Consider the following 23,062-nt stretch of genomic DNA (forward strand, 5'->3'; position numbering starts at 1 on the left):
TCTACTGCTAGGAGTGTTTTTCTGAGGAAATAACCAGAAGGGGCCTGAAAAGGCATTGGAGCGATTAGGTTTCTGAGGATTGTCCATGAGAGGGAGCAGGACACAGCCGGCACCCTTCCCCCGCTGTGTGCTCCCAGGTGCTGCGCAGTGTCAAGCGGCCAGCATAGTGGCCCGGCCACCTAAGATAGGATCGGGGGTGTGGACACGTGGAAGTAGGTATTTTGTTAGGTGGAAACAGCAGATCAGAAAACAGTAGATATAGTAAAATCTTTTCATCTAAAATCTGGGTAAGACATACATCTAAGTGTTTTCGGTTATCCTCACCCAAGTGGCAAGCTTTCAGGAAGTGGTTAAGTGCAGGCACCACCGTTGTAGACCCCAAAGGAGGAGGGCCACTCCCCCACCACCACCCGGGAAAAAAACAGCCAGACACCTTGCACGTCTACAACAGGAGCCCGGAGTTCTGCCTCTCACTGCACCAGGTGACAATGAAAATGGTTCAAAAGGGAAAGGCGCCAGGGAACTTCCTCTTTACTGGTCCAGGGGCAACTGGAATCTCATGCCAGGTCCCACCCACCACAGGAACCTTGAGAAGTGTGGGAAGGGCAAGGATGGAGATACCTGGGTGGGGGATACCAGTGGGGGTGGTACCAGGTCAGGGGACTCCGCCCAAGGAGGACTGTCTGGGTTTACCTGGCCCAGCTCCACCCCAGGAGTCCTCACCCCTGCCCTCCACCCAGCCTGCCCCACCTTGCCCTCCCACACCCGCCTCTAGGAGTAACAAGGGTCTGTGGGCATCTGTGGGGGTTTCTATGGGCTACAGAGCTGTTGGGGGAACTAGCATGCAAATCATTTGCATTTCACATAATTTTTACAGGTCATGAAATACTATTTTCATTCTTCCCCAGCCACTTTGCTGGGGGCTGTACAAACCCAGTGGAGGGTGGGGTTGGTGAAAAGAACAAGACTCTGCTGCCTTTAAGCTATGTTAATAAAAGAATAAGGTCCTAGGGTCCGGCCTGCCTGGCTCAGTCATGGAAATCAGGCCCCTGAGGCTGGAGGCCGCAGAGGTGGGTGTCTCAGAGGCTGTGGGAGGGTAAAGACGGGAGTCACGAAGGGCTCTGGGCAGAAGTGGTCACCGTGGACTCACCTTACAAAACTAGGCCAATAATTAAGTGAAGTTCCCAATCTTTACATTGAGACTTATAAAGTGAACATATTTATCTCATTTTCACACAAAATAAGCTGTAGTCCAAAACAGGGCAACAAAGGAGGGGCCCCTAAGCCAAATTCAGTTGGTAGAATTTATTCGGCCTGAACAGAAATTTGTACTACGGAATTGTTACACATACTGTGAGAGGACCCGGGTTCCCACGTGGTCGGCACCTGCTGCGGCTGGGGCTCTACCCGAGGGGCTGCGGGGAAGCCACAGCCCGCCACCCCGAGGCCTCCCTGGTGCTGGCCACTGCAGTGAGGGTCTTCCTTCCTGGCCTGCACAGGGGTTAAAGTTTTAATCCCTGTTCCACAGTAAACGAGGCCGTGCATGGAAACACCTTATCGCCTTAGACTTAAGGGCTTAAGTGCATTCACCACGTTGCTGAAGCAGCCTTCGGAGCTCCTCTGCAGAAGAGACACTCAGCGCCGTTCCAGGTAAGCCGGGCTCAGGGCGCCCCGCGTCACGAGGCCGAGGGCACGCGGGGCAGGTTGCCCGCAGGTGGGCTCTCTGCCATGGCAGCTCCGGTGCTTCGCGGCCGGGCGGGCTTGGGTGAACGGGAACGAGCGATCGGGCCTCGTCCCGCGTACCTGCGCGAACCGGCCAGCGGAACCTAGCGCCTGCTTGACCCTCTAACGGCTGGGGCTCCTCCAGCCCTAGGCCCGGAGGGAAATGGGGGCGGAGTCGGCACGTGGGGACTGCGCTTGCGCGGTCGTTCCGGCCGGGTCCGGGCGGGCGCGCGAATCTGCACCTGAGTAGTCGAGCCAGACCACCGTGGGGGCGGGGCCGGCGCGCGGGGTCTGCGCCTGCGTGGTCGGGTCTGCCGGGCCCGGGGGCGGGGTCGGCATGCAAATCTGCACGGGAGAAGTCAATCGGCCCGGCGTGGGGGCGGGGCCGGCGCGCGGGGTCTGCGCCTGCGTGGCCGGCCTGGGCCAGCGCGAGGACCAGACGTGTGCCCGGGGACTGCGCCTGCGCGGTCTGTCCTGGACCCGCCCCGTCAGCTGCGCCTCAGTCCCTGGTGCCGCTCTCCTAGTCGGCCGTGGGGCGGGGCGGGCCCGCGGGCACTGCGCCTGCGCGCGCCGGGCCCGGCCCCGGCCACGCCCCGCGCCGCGCGGGGCCCTGGGAGGGGCGCAGCGTCCGGCGGCGTCGCGGGCAGGCGGGCTGCGGGCGGCGGCGACGGCGGCGGGAGGGGCCGGCGGGGGCAGACAAAGCCGCGGCTAATGAATGGGAGCGCGTCCGCCTGCGCCGTCCGTCGTCCGCAGCCGGGCGGGAGCCGCGCCTCCCGAGCCCGGCGTCCGCGGTGAGTGCGGGCCGGAGCCGGCTCTGCCTCAGCCGCGAGCTCGCGCCCGGGCCCGGCCGTCCTGGTGCGCCGTGGGGCCGGCGAGGGTCGGGGGCCTGGGTCGGGGTGCGGGGCCGGGGTCGGGGCGCCGGGCCGGGGTCGGGACCAGAGCCCGGCCCCGACAATGTTTTGTGCGCTGGGCGGGGGTCGGGGTTGGGGGCTCGGGTGGGCGCGGCCTCCTGTGCCTCGACCCCGCCCGGGCCGCCCGACTGGGCCTCGGTGCCTGGAGCGCCGGGGCCTGACCCCCGGTCCCGACCCCGCGACCCCGACCCAGGCCTGGCTGACAGCTGGCGAGCGGCGGGCCCGGAGACGCGGCCGGGCCGAACGATCGCCCCCAAGTGCGTCTTCCTAGCAGCAGGATTTTGTTGACGAAACACCTCAAGTGGTAAAAAGTTGGTGCGGTTCCGTCGCCGCCGCGGAGAGACGACGGCGGGAGTGGGGGTTTCGTGCTAACGGAGGGGTCGGAGAGGTGCCTTCGCGGAAGTGCCCCTGTTGGTGCCGGAGGAAAGGCTGACCACCCGTGGGGTGTGCCCGCGATGCGAGTGGTCGGTCTGGGAGTCCAGCCGGGGCCGGAAACCATCCGAGGAGTGTGGTTCTCGGGTGGGGGTCGCTGGCCTGGCGGCTGGGACAGCTCCTCCAGCAGGACACAGGTGCTAATTAGGTCTTTCTTGAGGCATTTTGCCCTCTGCCACCGCAGCGAATTGCCTTATAAATTATTTTTTTAGGGTTTTTTTTTCTAGATATATTTCATTTTCAGTAGCATTTCCAGGAAGAGGCAACCAGGGGCCTTATTTAAATGTCTTAGGAAGCAGGTGAGACACGTTCATTATTAGTACGTGCTTTCGAAGCTTTTCAGTTACTGTATGTGTTTCTAAGTATGACAGTTCAAATTTAATAAAAAGTGTGCTTCAAAGTGCAAAGCATTTCAGGTGTTTTTCCAATTGAAGTCTTTTTTCCTAGGCCCAAGTAAACTTAGAGTCATTTGTTAATTTCTTTTGTCCTTTTTCTGTGACCCACACCACCTCCGTTGCATAAGAGAATTGCCAGCCCTCAGTGTTCCCCTGTGCTTTCTTCGCATTTTGGGTGGCTTTCGGTAGATACATGTATTTCTCTGGAACAAGTACCAGCCAAGCCGAGCCAACAGAAGTTTTATTGGTGTTCTCATGTTTGTGAAAAGGGGAAGTTGTTTGTTTTGAACTTAACTGTGATCAAGTCAAGTGCAGAGTTTTTAAAAATCCACTTTAGACCTTAATGATGCCAGTTTGCTAAAGCAAGCGTATCCTTTTGACTTTTTATATAGAAATATTAATTTTTGGTGTTTTCTCTATAACACGGTGATAGGAGACTGAGAAGGATTTAGTTGGAGTTTTCTTAAGTGCTATGAATGAACCAAATTTCAATTATGAATTAATTTTCGTTACTAAACAAAGTCATCTTGTGAGAGGAAACCGCTTGCCCTGAGGGTTTCCAGTGGGGTGTCTGTAAGGAGGGCACCTGGCTGTGATCCTTCACATGTCATACCTGCTTGTCGTGATTGACGCTTCCTCAGGAAAACGTGTGGCACAAGAGAGATTCTGTGACTCTTAAAAAATGTTTCAAAGGACCCTGTTACTACACTGGAAGAAAGCTCAGGCTTTCAGTCCACCTGACAGGTGATTACTTGGCCGCGCTCCCCACCTCGACTTGTTCTGGTGAATTCCCGATGTTTTTGAGTGCGACAACTGCTGTTCTTTCGTGTACTGCACACACATGAGGGGGTTTGTCAGTAACCCAGGGTGTGGGAAGAATGGTCCTGACATCTCGGACGGGGATCTTAAGTAGCGATGGGCTCGTCCGCCGGGGTCCGTGTCTGCAGAGGAGCTGCAGCGCAGGCCCGAGGGAGGCGGCGCGTCGGCCCCCGCGCCCTCGGCCGTGGCTCCTTCCCCGTCGGCGGCGGGCAGCGGTGTTTGGAGAAGGGAAACGTGTGGCCGGCGTGCCCTTCGCAGTTAGGCCTGTGATGTGTGTTGAGTCCGCACTGAACGCGTACAGACTTTTAGCATAACTAAGGTACCTTGCGTTTGCATTGTACTAGGTGTTGTAAGTAATCCAGAGGCGACTTAACGTTTATATATATACGTGCAGTCAAACTTGGAATATGGCTTTGAACTGTGAGGATTCCTTATGTGTGGATTTTGTTTCAATAAATACTGTAAATGTACTTTTCCTTATAACTTTCTTTACATTTTCGTTTCTCTAGATTACTTTATTCTAAGAATACAGTGCATAGTGTACACAATGTGAGTTAGTAGACTGTTTATGTTACTGGTAAGGCTTCTGGTCAACAGTAGGCTGTTAGTAGTTAATCTAGAGGGGAGTCGAAAGTTAAATTCGATTTCTGACTGCATGGCGGGGGGGGCGGGGGTGGAGCCGGTGCTCCTGACCCCGCAGTGTTTGAGGGTCCGCTGTGCCCTGCCATTTATAGAAGGGACTTGAGCGTTCTTTAACCTTGGTTTCCGGGGAGGGACCTGGAACCGGTCCCCTGTGGACCCCGAGGGCCAACTGTGTGTGTCTGTTTCAGACCCCTGTCCCGCGTAGCATCTGGAAAGTGACCGGACTCGGGGTGGAGCCGTTGGAGCGCAAAGGGCAGTGATCACGGTCGGTCATCCTTCACTTCGTGTTGCCCGGCTCCAGCCCCTTCGGTCTGGTTTCCTTCCCCTTGGGCGTGATGACTGCCTTGCCAGGGGAGCAGACAGGTGAGTGACCCAGGCACAGCGGCTGGCGTGGCGCAGGGAGCCTCCGATGGGGTCTGGGGCCCCGTCCACTGTCCCCCGCCAGCATCAGTCCTTTCTGGGCGTCTCTGCACAGGACGTGCAGTGTCAGAGTCAGCAGCCGTCCTTCTTGCCCCTCTCGGATTTGTGAGGCACCGTCTGAGGCTCAGGACTTGAGGACGTGAGCCACAGGAAGCCTCCGTTCTTTATTCTGTGTTTCGCCAAACCTGCTGCTTCGGAGTCCCAGCGAGCCTCCCGCTCGCTGCGCTGCAGCCTCTCCACTGCGGCCCCGCCGCGGTGTTGGCATGCGCCGGTTCCAGCCGCCGCCCTCCCGGGCCCGGCTCTTCTGCACCCCACTTTCCACTGTCTGGATTTGTCTTCATCTGGAGTATCTCAGGGCACATCCTTGCTAATTTGACGTGTGCTTCTGGTAGTTTGCATCTGGAGGACGTTGCTAGGGATAAAGTCAAGTCTTCTCGTGCGCCCTATTTCTGAGGCAGAGGGGACCAGGAGGGACACGGATGCTTGACTCCGCCCGAGGTGTCCTCGCCTCACTGCTCTGGCACTCTTCTGCCTGCCGGGGCCACAGTGTTCTCACCAGGAGCCCCTGCCCGGGGAACCGAGGAGCGATGGTGCAGGCGGCCCCGAAGCAGAGGAAGATCGTGAGGGCCCGGGAAGGTGCAGCGGCCGGAGGTGATGGGCAGTCTGTGTGGGCTGCGCTCGGGGGACCTTTCTCGGAGGGTGTCCCCGAGGGTTGGGGTGATGGGGTGGAGGCCCCAGGGGAGAGAGATGCCTCCTTGTGGTGGCATCTGACCCCTCCGCTAGCTCCGTGTCCTGTCGGTGCGGCCCCCTCCCCCGCTGGGGTGTCCCAGCCCCTGCGAGCGAAGGCCCTTCCGCAGCCAGCCCTGCTCTTCTTCCCCGGCGGTCCGTGCGGTGGGCACAGCTGATGCCGGCCCCCGGAGCCCCCCGCAGTGGCCCCTTGCCCCAGCCTGCCTCGCCAGGCCCGCAGGTGTGACCCAGGAAGGCCTGAGCCTTCCTCTGAGGCCAGTGCCCGCCAAGCCTCTCTGGTGCTCAGCCCGCGGCCTGGCTCAGAGGCGGCGGCAGCCGGAGCTGCGTGCTGTCGGGAGGGCTGCGGTGGCTCCGCGGGGCCGTGCTCCGCCGCCTGTGAGTTAAAGGACCCTCTAAAGCCTCCGGCAGCTTCTAGCCACAGCTGCGGTTTCAAACTTGTCACTGAGGGGCTGCCCTGTACCCCAGAGGGAAAGGTAGGCGGCGAGCGTGCTGGTGGGGAAACGGGGACCATGAAAAGAGTAAGCAGAACAGCCTCGGTGGCCCTGGCCTGGGGCCCAGACAGACGTGCCAGCTCCGGCTCCGGCTTCATTTCCCGGGAGCCCTGCCGCGGCTCTGTGCATGTCTCGTGGAAAGCTGGGCCTGGGCGTCCGCCTCTGCTCTTGGCCTTGGGTCCTCCGTCTTGGTGTGGCCGGGCTGGGGTAGGGTTTCTTCCTGCGAGCAAAGCAGCTCCTCCCGGAGCCTCTGGCTTCGAGGCGCCTGGTGCCGTCGCCACCCCCAGGATGTGCTGGCCTCGTCCCCCGCCCAGAACTCACCGACGGGTTCTTAGATGTAGACCAGACCTACCGCGTGGCCCAGGCGGCGAGGCTTCCAGATGTGACGCAGACGGGAGCGCGCTGCTCACCTGCGACCCCGGCGTGCTTGACAGACGGCCCCTTGAGAACACGTGCGCTTCGGGAACCGGCGCGCCTCAGCGTGTCGGGTCCTGCTGGCAGCTCCTGACCTACGGGGCGGAGGGCGCCACCGTGGTGCCCCTGCACGCCTCACCCCAGGGTGGCACGCTGCGGCAGCATCACGGGACTGCCGCCTTCCGCCCGTCGCGTGCTTGCCCAGCTTTCTCAAAGGAAGCTGCAGAGGTCACATCCCGTCAGCTCTGTGTCCTCGTCTCCGAAGAAAAGGCAAAAGGACGTTCTCTACCAGCAGGACTGCCGTCGCTAGCGTCGAAAATGTAACTGATCCCTTTGTGTCATCCAGTGGCCGGTCCAGGTCAGAGTCCCCAGCTGTCCCCAGTTGTCCTTAGCTGTTTCTTTCCACACCAGGGTCCGGCCCAGTCGTCGCGTTAGTCGTTAGTCTCCGGTTCTGGAGCAGACTCTCGCCCCCACAGCGTCGGCTCTTTGAAGAGTAGGCCGGTCCCGCGAGTGCCGCCTGTTCCGGACTTGTTTGCTGTGTCCGCGCTGTCCTTTACCTTGCTGCCCCGCCCCCTGCGTGCGGCCCGGGCCCTGGCGGGAGGGCGGCCGTTCCCGCAGGCGGGCCGCTGGCCCCGGTGCGGGCTGCTGCCGCTCTTTATTCACTTCATTTGTGTCTCCTCATCCACTGCTTCCCGAGAAGACGGGACAGACGCCACACGCCCTCCCTCGAGTGCGACTCTTCGGGGGAAGCCGCGGCTCGTAGCGTTCGCTCCGTGGCTTTCTCTTTCCTTTTTCTTCTTTGACTATCAGCGCAAGCTAATCGATTTTTGTTTATTCATTGTGAGACCTTATATCTTGGCATCGTTTTTATTTAGAGTGCTTAATTTTGAACGAAAAATGGAAACATAGACTTTGCTAAATGGGATCTATTTGGTGGTCAGAGCATTCGAGATCACTGTGAAAGGCGACCGCTGGGAGTAAGTCCCCAAGGCCGACCAGCCTCCGCGGCGTGGGGGCTGGGAAACGCCGCCCGCCGGAATTCACGCCGGCACCGCCTCCCGCGCCGTGTGCTTCCGACACCGTTTCCTTAATTCTTGAAGTAAAAAATAACCCTAGGTCGTCCGGCAAGTCAGAACACGTGCCTAAAGTTGAGAACATTCTATACATTTTATTTTTTCCAGCCTATAGAAAGGATCCTCTGATTAACTAGCTTTATTTTTAGGCATTTTGTCTTTGAACTAAAAATGTAAAATAATTCCAGAAAATGTTGGTTTTGGATGCTTCGTGTCTCCCTCGCATCCTCCTTCGGCCTCAGGTCGTGATTCGGGACCGCCGTGCTCGCTGTGCGAGTGCGACAGTGCTTTCTGACCGCTGTGGTGTCGTCACCAGAGAGGCCTCGAGCTGTGAAGAGATGGGGCTCCCTCATGTCTCGGGGGGTCAGGTGACGCGAGCGGCCGTGCAGGATCTGTTCTGGAAGGATCCTGATTGTGATCGATCACCCAACTTTACATTTGTGCTGACTGAGCCCATGTTAAGCTCTTTTTTGTTTGCTGGAGAACAGAATCAGAACCATGGAGCGACTGGCCCCGGACGCACCATGAGTAGGCAGCCCCGTCTTTCAAGGCCACTGTCCTCTCCAGAGTTGCAGGGCAGGTGGCAAAAACCAAGGTGTTCTTCACACACACATAAACCTATCAGAAATTTCACAAGGACAGAGTCTTTTTGTGGTTTGAAAACCAAAGATAAACTGCTTTATTTTTTTTAGTTAGTGCTGAAATAGGAGGAAAAAGTTATTTTCTTTGGAAGTAAACTGTTAGAACAAACAGCATTTTCCCTAAGATAAAAGTGCATTATGTACGACTATAAAATGACGTGCGAAATAGTCGAGCAGCAGAGAAGCATGTAGAAGAGAAAGTGGAAGTCCCCCGGTCGCCACGGCTGGCAGACAGGTGTCTACCTGAACGAGTGCGGCTGCCCGTCCCTCCGCAGGGAGGGTGCCAGGGGCGGGGCCTCCCACCTGCCAGGTGGGCCTTGGCCTACATGATGCACTCTAGGGAGCTGTCGCCTACCTGGGGACAGTAGGCGGCCCCAGCGCTTCCTTCCCTCCCCTCAACTGAGTAGCCGAACGCTGCCGTGGATGCGTGTGGCACGTGTGCAGGTGTTGCCGTTGGGCGTGTCCCTGTGAGGGCGTCACGGGTGACCCCATATGTGGAGCTTGGCTCTCCAAGCCGTGGCAAGCATCTCTGCAGCGTGGTCACACTTACCTGCTGCTGGTCTCCCCTGGCATTTGCCACCGTCAGGCCGTGCGTGTGTGTCCATTTTACAGGCGGTGCGTCGCTGTAGCTTTAATTTGCATTGCCTCGATTTTTAACGAGGTCGAACATTTTCCCAACCGTTTATTGGCCCCTTTTACGAAGTGCTTGTTCAGGACACTTATCCTTTCTGAATCTCCTACTCTAAGGGTTTTTTATTATTCACATATTGGTGTTTGTTGAAGAACAGTTGTTTCTTTTCTAAGTTTCTTAATTTCATCTACGACCACACCACCCTGAACAAGCCCAATCCCGTCTGATCTCAGAAGCTAAGCAGAGTCGGGCCTGGTTAGTGCTTGGATGGGAGACCACCTAGGAAGACCAGGTGCTGTAGGCATAAAAAAATAAGAGATTGTAAGCTGACAAGGTCCTTGCAATCTGTGAGGTAAACCAAGGGTTGCGTCGCCTAAAAAAAAGTTTCATAATTTTAATGCATTCCGACTTATCCATCTTCCATAAATGATTACTCCTGTTTTGCTCTAAATCGTCATCAGGATACTTTCCTACATTCTTTTTTGCTTCGTCTTTAGTGAACCATCTGCCTGGATTTGATTTGGGGGTTGGCGAGAGCTAAGGGCCAGCAAGTGTCACTTTTTCTGCAGAGAGATCTAATTGTCCTGGCACTGTTTACTAAAAGGTCTCCCTCTGCTCTGCACGAAACTCGGGCGTGCGGACCCCGCCTCTGGGGCCCCGGGCCTGCACACCAGCGCTGTAGCACTCTCACCGGCCCCCAGAATCCCGCCGCGTGCCCTGTCCCAGTCACGTCTCCCTCCCTCCCGTGACCTCACTGTCATGCAGCAACTTTCTTACTTTTCTCAGTTTCATGACTGAATTGCACATCTCTAAATAGCCCGTGTTTCCGTAAGACATTTCAGCCTTGTCCCCAGGCCGCCCCCTGCCCCCGTGCACCCCTCATCCGCAGCGCAAGCCTGTGGTGGAGTCATGTCCCGCTCAGTCTGGGCCTTGCTCGCCACAGCCCCCCGCTGCGCCGTGTGCGTGCTCGGCCCTGTGCACGGGGGCTGGCTCTGCAGACTCAATCAGGCGGGACTCCTTCAGGGGCTGTGGCGGCGTTCCGCCAGGGCTACTGCATGTGCCGTCTGCCTGTGTTTGGTGCTGCGGCCGACGAAGCACGCGCTCGTGTGCTCATTCCTCAGGCGCCGCGAAGCGGTGACAATGCTCCGGCCGGGCGGGCGCCGCTTCATTTGGGAGCGGGGCCTGTGCGTCCTCCGCGACCGCAGTGACTCAGCAGCGGGTCCCGTGGGGGCCGAAGACAGACGCTGAGTTCTTTCTCTGTCAGTTTTCAAAACGAGTTGATTTGCTGTCGTCCTCCAGAGGTGGCCAGTGGCTTTTATTTTGGTGCCGTGACTGCGTAGATTAAACATGTTTGACGCCTTTTTAACGTATTGTTACCCTGGTCCTTATTTATGTGCAAGCTGTCCCATTTTGGATGGCGAGAGCCTTGCAGGCTGGCTCCCACAGCCCTGGCACTCGGTGGCCCCTGGCCCTCTGGCTGCCAGCCTGAGCTGGGCGCCCCTCACGTCGCCCCACCCCGGCCCCGGAGCAGGCCCTTCCTTCCGGAAGCCCCGGTCTCGATGGGCAGCGATGGTTCGGGGTGCGGCTGCATGCCGGCGGCGGTCACCGTTTCTGGGGCTTTGCAGCGAACAGCTGGGGTTGGGGGTGTGTTCGCTGGATGGCGGATGGTCAGCTGACCTCGATCGCATGCCCCTGCCACGTTTCTGCCCCGAGAGTCCTGGCTCTCGAGGACACGGGAGGTGAGGTGCGGGGCCCCGCCCCGTGCTGCGCCCGCCGCAGACGCCTGTGCCGCGGCGAGAGTGGTGAGCACAGCTGTCGCGTGAGGCCCCCAGTGTCGCCCCTGCTCTGGCTGCACAGGCTCCGCCCCGTGGAGCACACGGCCACTGCCCGCCCTGGTCTCAGCGCACCCCGCGTCCCGACAGCGCTGTTTCTCTAGACTTTCCAGCCGAGGTTTGTTCTCCAGCAGATTTCTCTGGAAAGGAAAATTTTTTCCTGATTTGTTTTGCTTGTTGCTAAAAGTTTATCTGCATCTTTTACACCCGAAAGTCCCAGTGACGGGATATAAAGCCTGTGGCTCACGTCTTCTTCCGCTGGACACCTAAATGCCATTCCTTTGTCCTCTAGCGTGGGACAGTGCTGTCAAACTCACGATGGCTTTGTTTTCCCTTGCAGGTGACTGTTTTTGCCTGACTGTGCGTGTGGGGCCCCGCGATCTTACCGGAGACGCCGCGGCGGTTCGCAGGCCGGCGCTGCTCGGCTCCGCGGCGGTCGGGGCGCCTCTCTGCCACGCCGCCCCTCCGTTTGCGGGTGCTCCGACCGGCGTGTGTTGGGTGCTTACCTGTCTTCACCCTGGGCGGCTTCTCGTGTCCTTGTTATTTCTTCATTTCTTCTTCCTCATAAATCCTCCTGTTTACCTAAAGCAGGCGTCTGTGGCCTGTGTTTGTTCCCATGTCGCTTCTAGCTTAGTCTTTATTCTTGGACTGATACTTTACCTTATTTCAGATATTTTCCTAGGATCCAGACCTTACTTCAGTGTTTTCCTGTCCTCAGTTATCTTTTGATACCGTAAACTCCTTTTGAAATGACTCGCAGTTTTCATTTGTCTCCGCGGCCGCAGTTCTTGGCGCTTTCGTCGCCAGGACAGGTTCTCCCTGCTCCCCGTTCCTTCCCCTGCTCTTTCTGTGAGGTCCGACCTCGGCCCTTTGCTGCTGCTCGCTGCCTTCGCGTCCTTCAGCCACTTTGACGGATGACCACAGCCTCAGGGCGAAAACAGTGTAAATCCAGACGTCAGAAGCCCGAGGTGGGTCTCGCTGGCCAAACCCCGGCGCCGGCAGGTGCTTCTCTTCCCGAGGCCCCGGCGGGGAGTGCGTGGCCTTGGACGCGCCGAGGCCACCCGCGCCCGTGGCCTGCGGGCCCCTCCATCCTCAGAGCTGCGACGCTGCGTCTCTGCCCCTTCTGCTGAGGTCACCTCCCTCTTCCACTTGTAAGGACCCTCGTGATAACACTGGGTCACTTGTCCTGGATCACTAACCCTGATTCCTCCCGCCCCCTCCCTGGCCTGCTCTGCACATCACGTCCAGAGGTCTGAGGGTTAGGACAGGGACCTCTGTGAGGGCCCATTCTGTCTGCCACATTTACTTTCATATAATGCTAGGTTTTTTGGAATTTAAGGAGGAGACATGAGGCCAGATCATCCTAACTTCATGGCCTCCCCCCCCCCCGCCCCCGTAGTCTTCACACTGTGCTAAAAACGTGGCGGCTTCCTTTACGGACCCGGGGCTGTTGATCCTGGGCTATCGATCGGTCATCATCCGGCTGTGTGTCTGGCTTTGGTGTCTGTGATCTTGCCTCTTCGAGTAAGTGGGGAGTACCCGTCGTCTGCACTCAGAGTTGGTGGAGTGTGGGTGTTAGGTCTTCTGTGAATGGTTGATGAAATTCACCATGAAGCCAGCCAAGCCTACGTTTTTCTCTCTGGGAAAGTTTTAAATTACTAACGTAATTTTTTTACTTATTACATGTCTGCTCTGGCTTGAGTTGCTTTTGGTAATGTATTATTTTCTAGGAATTCTTCCATTTCGCCTAAGCTGCGGGATGTGTGTGTAGGAAGTTGTCGTTCATATTCTCTCATGTTCCATTTAATTTCTGAGGAATCTGGTGAAGTTCCCACATTTTTACAGTCTTTCTTTTATTTGGAATCTAGCTAAGGATTTGTCAATTTTGTTGTTTTTCAAAGAAACAACTTGTTTCATGGATGCGCGATATCATTTTTCTGTTTTCTAGTTCATTACTTTCCACTCTAATCTTAATTATTTCTCCTTTTTCTGCCTTGGTTTGGTTTGCTATTTTTTCTGGGGTATTTTTCTTTTTTTAGATAAGTACTTATATTATTGATTTGAGATCTTTCATTTCTAATATAGCTAGAAATTTCTTTCTGAGCCCCACGCTAGCCGCATCTCATACATTTTGGTGTGTTGTGCTTTTTATTTTATTTTTTTTAGGTTGAGGAGAAATTAGGGGAGGTCTGGGTGCCAGGTTCAGGAGCCAGAGCCGGGAAGTGTTTCTGTCCCGACGGGACTGCCCAGCGGCGGGGAGGGACGCGCGTGCATTCGCGGCTGCGGTGGCTTCGGGGCTGGGGCGGGCGCGTGACGAGAACCGTCAGTTTGTACCGGCGCCCATGGGAGCCAGACCGACGGCACGTGCTGGGGCGCACGATCTCAGGTGCCCCCCGCAGTTTCTTTTCGACTCATGAAGTGTTTAGAAATGTGTTTTTATTTCCAAACATTTATTAATTTCTTAAATTTCCGTCTGTTGTTGTTTTATGACCTAACTCCTGTGGTTGAAGGACATACTGTAGAATCGCAGCCCTTGTCGGTGTGTTCTTTCTTGTTCTGCGGCCTGACACATGGTCAGTTCTGCGGGGTGTTTCACGCGCCCTTGAGAACGCGGACCGTGCTGCTGTGGGGTGCGGTGCCCGGCGGCCGTTGGTCCACGTGTGCAGGCGTCGCTGTCCTGCTGACTTTCTGTCCGCTCGTTCTCGCTGGCCTGTCTTCACGTGTGGTGAGTCTTCTGCCAGCTGTTGAGCTCTATTGAATTTTTCATTTTTGTTACACATTTCGGTTCCATAATTTCTACTCAGTCGCCTTTTACAGTGTTTCTGTTGATGTTTAATTGGTGAGACGTTGTCTTCCCTTTGGTTTTTGAGGTCGTGGCACCCTTTGGTTCTTCCAGCGTGTTTATAACAGGCAGCTTAAAGTCCTCGTCCAGGAAGCCCGACGACGCGCAAGCCCCTCGAGGGGCGGTTTCTTTTCACTCTCTTGGGTATGCGCCATGTTCACCTGCCTTCTTTTTGTGTGTCTTGTAATATTTTTGTTGAAAACTGGACATCAGATCCCCCTCCCTCTTGATTTTGTTGTTTTAGCTGGGATTTTGTTTTGTTTTGTTTTTGTCTGTTTGTTTCTTTAGTGACTTTCCTGGACTAATTCTGCAGAGTCTGTCTTCCTTGTCGCGTGTGGCCACATGAGTCTGCTTGCTTAGCTTGGCAGTCAGTTGACAATTAGTCAGATTTCCTTAAGTGCCTTGAACAAACGTGTCCGCCAGCCTTGCCAGGGGCTCTGCGTGTGTGTGCTGGGACAAGCCGTGACCCTCAGGCAGTCTGCCGACGTGGCACTCGGCAGGTGTCAGGGGATGTGATGGGGGACACGGGAACAGCCGGGTAGAGGGTCTGTAGGGTGAGGTCTGGAGAGTCCTGCGCACAGGAGCCTCTGTGCCCGTGGAGCTGGGGGGCGCCTCCCTCCTGGCATACGGGTGTTTCGAGCAGCCCAGCGGTCCCCCAAACCCCATCCTTTTCAGACTTCCGTGGAGGCGACATTACGTAGGCTCGGTCAGTTATTAATGCAATTTCCAGCCCTTCTCCCCTCTCCAGAGGGTGGGGGACAGGGTAGGGCTGGAAGTTCCATGCTTCTGATCCTAGCCGGTCTCTGCAGTACCGAGTACCAGTTCAGGAGCCACCCAGGTCGCCTCATTAGCACAAGAGAGTCTTCCGTCACCCAGGACATTCCAAGGGAGTTAAGAGCTCTGTGTCAGGAGCTGGGAGCAGAGGCCAGTCAGTGTGTGTGTGTGTGTGTGTGTGTGTGCGTGTATGCGTGTGTGTGTGTGTGTGTGTATACTTCATGTCATTTCACATCGGGTATAACTGACATACAGTAAATTGTACAGTTAGGTAAATGAACAGGACGTACACTCACGTTTTTACGTCATGTTTATATACGTAAACAGCTGCTGCTGGCTTTTGGGACAAGCGAGAGTCCCAGGGGCTCGGCTGTCCTGCAGCTGCTGTGCCAGCAGACGGAGCTGGGCAGCCCAGTGTCCTCACCCCACGTTTGGGCACAGGCCTGTTGGCTGGCACATCTTCCAGTGCCAGGTGGTCATCCTGGGCATCCAGTGCCTTGCAGCGGCCTCGTCCAAGCTGTGCTGGCCCCAGATGGGCTTGCGGTGGCCAAGGACGCTGAGCCTGCGTGGCTGCTGGCAGCACCGAGAGCGTCTGGGGCTGGGGCGGGCACCGGGGCCAGCCCCTGCCCGTCCTCCGCGCGCACAGCCTGAACACAGTCAGCCGGGCCGAGCCCCAGTGCACTCGCACAGCGCAGGGCCGGCCGAGTTGTGCCGGGGGCCTCGGCCCTGACCCCTGGTCTTCCAGCGCCATCCCCTCTTCCCACAGCGGGCTCGAGCCTTTCTCCCCTTTTCTTGCGACGTCCTCTGTGTTGGTTTTTATCTGGCACTGGCTGAGCCAAAGGGTCAGAAATGCGCCTCTCGTCCCCGCCACCTGGCACCCTGGTTTTGGCTCCTGTGCAGTTCTGAGTTATTCTGTGCTGGCGGTATTTATATTAAACCTCTGGTTGGCATAAGCAAGTCGGTTATGGGTTATTCAGAGTCCAGTTTTACTGTAGCAAGCCCTTCCTGGTACTCGTGCTGCCATGTTGCTAAAAACGGGTTTTTGTTGCTTTTCTTTACCTCGCGTTAACTAGTCCTCGCCCCTCCACCACCCGTCAGGCCTCAGCTCGGGGGCCGTGTGCCCCTCGCCCCCCTCCCCACCCACTCTTGTGCCTGCGCCGCGGCAGGGACCGGCCTCCGGTGCCCGCGGGGGCTGGACGCTGCTCCGCTCCCAGACGCGGGCGGTCCTCGCGCCTTTCGTGACGCTCAGCCTTCGGTCTGCGCGTCTGTCGTCTCGCGGCTCGGCCGCAGGGTTCTCAGTTCCTGCTTCGCGTGTCAGGTCTTCAGCAGAGTGACACCGACAGGCGGGTGTCGGCGGGGCTGCGGCTGCCGCGGGGGTCGGCGTCGCGTGTGCCGCTGCCGGGCTCTCCCCACGTACCCCCGATCCTTTACTAACAGGCCATCGGAATCTAAACTCACACCTTTATTTCCCACTCATTTTACAGTTTCAGGGCCTTTCTATTGTGTAAGTGGATCACAGGAAAAGCCCGGAACACGTTTCCCTGCTGCACCGCCTCGGACGGGTTCGCCGTGCGCAGGGAGGCCGGTGGACGCTCGGCACTGCAGGTCCGACATGTGCGGTGTAGTTGGGTGCTTGACTTGATTTCATCTTTTACAGGCGGTGTGGACGGACCATCGGGATGGTGGCGATCCTGTCTCCCAGGCAACAAGCAGGTCTGCACGGCCCGAGTTTACGGCGCGCCGTCACCGACGTAATGCAGCTCCCGGAAAGCGGGGTCCGCGCCCGCGCCTTGAGATGACGTGCTCATGAGTTACGTGCTCTGTTTCTCAGCGAGATTTATGAGTAGCCACATTCATAAGCATCCCGAAGGATAGACTTGTTCTGAAAACTCTGAAGATAATGTACATTTGGGGGCCCAAATGCGCACAGGTCATTTTTTTACCAACCTAAGCTGTCAGCGTGATGAAGCAGCCAGAGTAGTTATGGTCAGCCATGGAGGATAACCAGGAAGCTCATCCCGCAGGGGACGGCGACTTTGTTTCTGCTAAAATCAATTTTAAAATCGAAGAGGAAGATGATGCTGGAAGGCCGAATCACAGTCTGGAAGGAATGGACTTCAGACTCGAGCAGGAGGACCGGAAGCCCGGGGAGCACGGGGCAGGCCGGGCGGAGGGCCGAGGGGCGAGCTGTGGCTGCACGCCCCTGGGGGGCTGCTTCCCCGCCGCAGACGAGGACGGGGCCCTGTTCTCGCAGTACAGCAGCACGCTGTACGACGTGGCCATGGAGGCCGTGACGCAGAGCCTGCTGTCCAGCCGCCACGCCGGCTCCCGGAAGAAGTCGCCGGCCTGGAAGCACTTCTTCATCTCGCCGCGGGACAGCACCAAGGCCGTGTGCATGTACTGCATGAAGGAGTTCAGCCGCGGCAAGAACGAGAAGGACCTCAGCACCAGCTGCCTCATGCGGCACGTGCGGCGGGCGCACCCCACGGCGCTCGTCCCGGAGAATGGCGCCGTGTCGGCGCTGGCCTCGCTCTCCGCCCCGGCGCTGCTGCTGCCACAGGCCGCGGACGCCGGGGACCTGGGCACCGTGCTGTCACCCGTCAAGCTGGTCCAGAGAGTGGCGCCTCAGATCCCGGCTTCCGACCAGGTGACGGAGGAATCCGCGTCTGTCAGCCCCGCCCAAGACGTCCCCTCCGAGCTGGCCGCTGCGGAGAGGTCCGGCAGGGAGGAAGCCGTGCCACGGCCGCCCCCGCCCCCGCCCCCTCCCCAGTACGACGACGCTGCCGAGAGCGGGCCGGAGAAGAACGCCCCGCCCCCCAAGGGCTCGGCGGGGTCCAGGCGGCGGTCCGCGGTCTGGAAGCACTTCTACCTGTCGCCCCTGGACAGCTCGAAGGCCGTGTGCGTCCACTGCATGAACGAGTTCAGCCGCGGCAAGAACGGGAAGGACCTGGGCACCAGCTGCCTCATCAGGCACATGTGGAGGGCGCACCGCTCCGTCGTGCTGCGTGAGAACGGCGCGGGCTCGGCCATCCCGCCGCCCTACTCCGCGCCCCCGACGCTGCTGCCCGCCCTGCCGCCCCCGGACGGCCAGCCGGGCTCCGTGTCGTCGTCGCCGGGGAAGCTGGCCCAGCAGTCCCCCTCCGCGTCCTCCTCCCCCGACCGGCCGGCGGAGGACCCGCAGTCACGTCTGAACCCCAGAGACGTGCTGACAGAGGACGCGTCGCTGCCGTCCCCCTCCGAGGACGGTGGCGAGGCCGCGCTGCTGCCCCGCACCGAGAAGCAGCAGGGCGCCGTGTTCCCGCAGAACAGGCGCGTGAGGAAGCGGCTGAAGTCGGAGGTGTGGCACCACTTCTCGCTGGCCCCCACGGACAGCCTGAAGGCGGTGTGCCGGCACTGCGGCTGCGTCATCAGCCGGGGCAAGAAGGGCGACGTGGGCACCAGCTGTCTGATGAGGCACCTCTACAGACGCCACCCGGAAGTGGTTGGGAGCCAGAAGGGCCTTCTGGGGGCCAGCTTGGCCAGTTCCCCATATGCCACCTTGGCTTCTGCAGAGAGTCCCTCCCCCACACTGACCGACTTGCCAGCAGCGGCCACGAAAACCCACCCAGCCCTCCTCCCTGGCCCCAGCAAAAAGACTTCCAAGCTGTGGAATCATTTCTCCGTCTGCTCCGCAGACCCCACGAAGGTTGTGTGCTTGCACTGTGGCCGGACGATCAGCCGGGGCAAGAAGCCGACCAACCTGGGCACCAGCTGCCTCCTGAGGCACCTGCAGAGGTTCCACGGCAGCGTCCTGAAGACCGACCTCCCCACCGCGGCGCCGCCCTCCCCGCCCGGCGTCTGCGCGGCCCTGGGCGCCCAGCTGCCTGGGGCGCCCTCCTTCGAGGACAGCGGTGAGAAGTTTTACGACTGTCATCCAGTTGCCAAAAAAATAACAAGTCTCATAGCCGAGATGATTGCACTTGACCTTCAGCCATACTCTTTTGTAGACAACGTCGGCTTCAACAGGCTGCTCGGATACTTGAAACCTCAGTACGCTCTGCCCTCGCCGTCCTACTTCTCCAGGACGGCCATCCCGGACATGTACGACGACGTGAGGCAGGTCGTGATGTCCCACCTCAGGGAGGCCGAGAGCGGCGTGATCCACTTCACGTCCGGCATCTGGATGAGCAACCAGACCCGGGAGTACCTGACGCTCACTGCCCACTGGGTCACGTTCGGGCCGTCGGCCCGGCCGCACTGCGAGGACCACCACTGCTCGGCGCTGCTGGGCGTGTCGCAGGTCGACTGCGACTACAGCGGCAACAGCATTCAGAAGCAGCTGGAGTGCTGGTGGGAGGCCTGGGTGACGTCCACCGGCCTTCAGGTGGGGATCACGGTGACCGACAACCCGAGCATAGGGAAGACGCTGGGCGAGGCGGAGCACTCGAGCGTGCAGTGCTTCAGCCACACGGTCAACCTGATCGTCAGCGAGGCCATCAAGAGCCAGAGGATGGTGCAGAACTTGCTGAGCACCGCGCGGAAGCTGTGCGAGCGCGTCCATCGCTCCCACAGGGCGAAGGAGAGGCTGGCCGCGCTGCAGCGGGAGTACGCGCTGCCGCAGCACCACCTCCTCCAGGACGTGCCCTCCAAGTGGAACACGTCCTTCCACATGCTCGAGCGGCTCCTCGAGCAGAAGAGGGCGATCAACGAGGTGTCGGCGGAGTGCAACTTCCGCGAGCTGATCAGCTGTGACCAGTGGGAGGTCATGCAGTCCGTGTGTCACGCGCTGAAGCCCTTCGACGCGGCGAGCCGGGAGATGAGCGCGCACGTGTCCACCCTCAGCCAGGTCATCCCCATGGTGCACATCCTCAGCCGGCGCGTGGAGATGCTGTTCGAGGAGACGATGGGCATCGACACCATGCTGCGGTCCCTGAAGGAGGCCATGGTGAGCCGGCTGTCCGCCACGCTGCACGACCCCAGGTACATCTTCGCGACGCTGCTGGACCCCCGCTACAAGGCCTCGCTGTTCTCCGAGGACGAGGCGGAGCAGTACAAGCAGGACTTGATCAGGGAACTCGAAACGCTGAATTCTACCTCAGAGGACACGCCTGTCCCCAACGGCTGCGGCCCAGGCTCCCCGCACAGAGACTCCGGCGGGGAGGAGAGCCTGTGGTCGCTCATGGCCAAGATAACCAAGCAGGACCCGCGGGACAAGACGAAGGTGCCCGAGGACATGGTGCTCGCGTACCTGGAGGAGGAGGTGCTGGAGCACAGCTGCGACCCGCTCACCTACTGGAGCCTGAAGAAGGCGGCCTGGCCGGGCCTCTCCGCCCTGGCCGTCCGGTTTCTGGGCTGCCCCCCGAGCACCGTCCCCTCGGAAAGGCTGTTCAGCACTCCCACCGAGAGCGGGAGCTTCGGCCAGTCCAGGCTCTTGATGGAGCATTTTGAAAAACTTATCTTTTTGAAAGTGAATCTCCCCTTAATATACTTCCAGTATTGACCCTCCGGGGCGCCCCGGGCAGAAGGCGCCGCCGCCTCTCGGGCACCAGCCGTTCGCCGCGGTCGGGCCACGCGGGACCCCAGACCGGGCACACTCAGGTCCGCGCCGAGCTTCCCTCCGGCTCTCGCCGTGCTGCCTCCACGTGCCTTAGCCCCGTCCCTCCGGCCAGGCGGCGCGCCTGCCTTCTGAGAAGTCCGCCAGACGTGGTTTGTCTCGTCAGCTATGAAATACGATGATCAGGTTTTAATCCGTAACTGTAACGGTTTCTGACAGTTGGGGGTCAGTAATTCGTTTTACTAGAATGGCAGAGGTGTAAACAGTTTTGTTCCGTAGGCTTTTTATTCAATTATGTAAAAACCACAAATCAGGTACTGTATTTTAGTTAAAGATTGCTTTAATTGCAACAAAGCAGCTCTCTGTGGCTGTCGAGTAAAATGTGTAAATAGGAGTGGAGCTCAAGCCATCCCGACGGCACGGCTTTCAGCTGCGGGCTCCGAGGAGCGGGAGGGGTGCAGGGTGCTCCGGGGGGCGGCTGCTCACGGGGCCGCGGCGCGTGCAGACAGATGAGCCCAGCCGTGTCGTGGAGCCTCGGCGGCACGGTGGTCGCTAAGGGCGACGCCCCCGTCTCCCATTCCCGCATTCAGCTTTCAGGTGGTCGGCCCCCTTGGAAGTTCCCGACTGTTCATGACGAGCCCCTGCGATGCCTGCTGTCCGGCCGGGGCGCGCGCGCCACCCGGACAGCAGTCCCGGTGGCCAGACCTCCGGGCCTCTGACTCGGGGTCTCTACACTTTGAAGCTGTCTTTTGAAATTTGTGTAGTGACCCCCAATTTGATAAATTATGTATAAAATTCTTTTTAGAAAAGATGGCTTGTTAACAGGGAGAAGATTATTACCTGACAGTTGTAAGAATAGCCTTAGGTGTTTAGATTTACGATAGGGGCGATTCAGCCACCTCTGGGGTGTCCAGGGCCCCAAGGGCGTCAGAGTCTGTAACGATGACTGCAGAGTTTTTGCTTCAACATCTAGAAAAGGGTTGGTTTGTTTTCTTATTTCACACCAATTAAATATTCTGGGTGAAACAAGTCACTCATTTGCCCATGACCTTCTAGGAGAGTCGTTTTGTTAAAACACTGCACCTATTAATCTGACTTTGCATCGACCATGTCTCAGTGTATTTATAAATGGTGAACTCAGTTTCTGAAATTAAACTTTTTACCTGTGATTTTCTACTGCTGGAGGACACTGGTTTTTCATTCTTAGGGCCATAAAAATCACCGTCCTTGGGGGCCCGTGCACACAGACCACACTCGTGCAGCCTTTGAATTTTCGCGGTGGCCCGGGTCGGGCGCGGGAGGTGGCGGCAGCGGTCCGGGCCGCACTGGTGAGCCGTGGGCACGAGGGTTCTGCAGATGGGTGCTCGGGGCAGCACCATGCGGGAAGACCTCGCCCACTCAGGGCAGGCCTCCCCGGTCCTGCCTGGCCATCTGGAAGGGGGTCTGTGAGTCCGGAGCAGACGTCCAGCTGCCGTGTTGGGGCTCATTGCTGTCCCAATGGGACAGTCCCTCGCTGTTCTACCTGGGCTCGTGAGACCGGCAGGGCGAGCCCGTGGGTGGCCCCCTGGCTGGGCGCCGGGCCGGACCCCACATGGGGACATCCCCCGCAGGTGCGCGCACGTGTGCACCTGGCAGTGCGCTACGGCTGAGTCTCCCGGGACCACACCTCTCTGCCTCTGCCTCCGCCTCTGGTCACAGGCTGGGCCGGCCCGGCCCGAGGACCGGCGTCACCACCGAGGGCTGCACGGCTCTGCACGCACCCACGCGGGCCACTCAGCTTCATCGGGGATGAGCGACTTTCCTGCTGCTCTGTTCACGCTTCAGGGGTCCAACTCAGGTTTCCACGGTAGGGCAGGGCTCATCCCATGAGGACAGCGAGCTGTGTGGCCCAGGACTCGGCCAGCCCGGCCCCTCCTGGAGCTCCGCTGCCCCGCGGCCCGGCCCTGGGCCCAGCACTCATGGTTTGGCGCTGCCCCCACTGGAGTGGGCCTTAGGCCGGTCCCCGGAGGCCCAGCCAGCTGCAGGCTGCAGAGGAAGTGCGGGTCCCACGCGCACAAGCTCTGGCTCGGGGGCGCACAGGATGGAGGGGCGCCATGCCCGCCGTGCCGGCGCCGGCCTGCAGCCCCGCTCGTCTCCGCCGTTTCGAAGGGCGGCATCCTGAGCATTGGGTGCCGCGCTTCGTGGAGACGGGTCCGCGCGGAGGGCCTGGCACAGGTGGCCCCTCGGCCCCGCCCCAGCCCACAGAGCGTGGGGAGCGCGGTCGCAGCCTGCTCGTGGGGGCCTGCGGGGCCGTTCTGCGCGTGGCTCCTGGGGGGCACCTTGCCTGGCTGTGGGGGAGCCGCCCACGGAGGCTTCCCGGGGCGCGTTTGCCGGCCTCTCCGGCCACGGTTGAAACCGTGGTCTCAGGCTGTGGTTTTCTGGTTGAGGCGTGCGGGCACTGCCGGGCACCATCGGTGTGCGACGGGGTTTCAGGAACGCCCTCGCCTCCGTGGGTGGGGTCACGGCCCTCTGGCGAGGGGCACGAGGGGGCACTGTGGGAGCAGCCACACCCAGGCTCTGCCCCTGCCCCGGCCGCCGGAATGTGCCGTGACCGATGCTGCGTGCAGCCAGGAGCGCGCCCGCCCCGGGCCCCTCCCCCCCTGACCGCCCCGCCCAGTGCTGAGCATCCGGGACGCGTGGGCAAACGGCTCGACTTCTCGGGCCACTGCCATGCCCCACCCCTCGCGACACCTTGGGGACTGTC

At 59.3% G+C, this 23,062-nt stretch overlaps 1 protein-coding gene and 1 pseudogene across 4 annotated transcripts; both read left to right on the forward strand.

The window, feature by feature from the left end:
* Positions 1 to 1,557: 1,557 nt before the first annotated feature.
* On the forward strand, positions 1,558 to 21,495 carry ZBED4 (zinc finger BED-type containing 4). Of its 4 annotated transcripts, XM_036237719.1 has the most exons (3): positions 2,353 to 2,513; positions 5,110 to 5,284; positions 16,444 to 21,495. In XM_036237719.1, exon 3 carries the CDS (start codon positions 16,780 to 16,782, stop codon positions 20,263 to 20,265), a length of 3,486 nt encoding a protein of 1,161 aa, XP_036093612.1. In that variant the 5' UTR covers positions 2,353 to 2,513; positions 5,110 to 5,284; positions 16,444 to 16,779; the 3' UTR covers positions 20,266 to 21,495. The 4 variants fall into 4 exon arrangements, with proteins under 4 accessions (XP_036093613.1, XP_036093612.1, XP_015980791.2 ...); XM_036237720.1 differs by lacking the exons at positions 2,353 to 2,513; positions 5,110 to 5,284 and adding an exon at positions 1,558 to 1,650; XM_016125305.2 differs by lacking the exon at positions 5,110 to 5,284.
* LOC118614843 lies at positions 9,524 to 9,642 on the forward strand (annotated as a pseudogene).
* Positions 21,496 to 23,062: the final 1,567 nt, after the last annotated feature.

This window comes from Rousettus aegyptiacus, unplaced genomic scaffold (assembly GCF_014176215.1).
Source record: "Rousettus aegyptiacus isolate mRouAeg1 unplaced genomic scaffold, mRouAeg1.p scaffold_m13_p_2, whole genome shotgun sequence".
NCBI classification, from domain to species: domain Eukaryota; kingdom Metazoa; phylum Chordata; class Mammalia; order Chiroptera; family Pteropodidae; genus Rousettus; species Rousettus aegyptiacus.

Bases quoted from the DNA above. Each gene is read 5' to 3' on its own strand.
- ZBED4 (XM_036237720.1), top strand. From the start codon at position 16,780: ATGGAGGATAACCAGGAAGCTCATCCCGCAGGGGACGGCGACTTTGTT.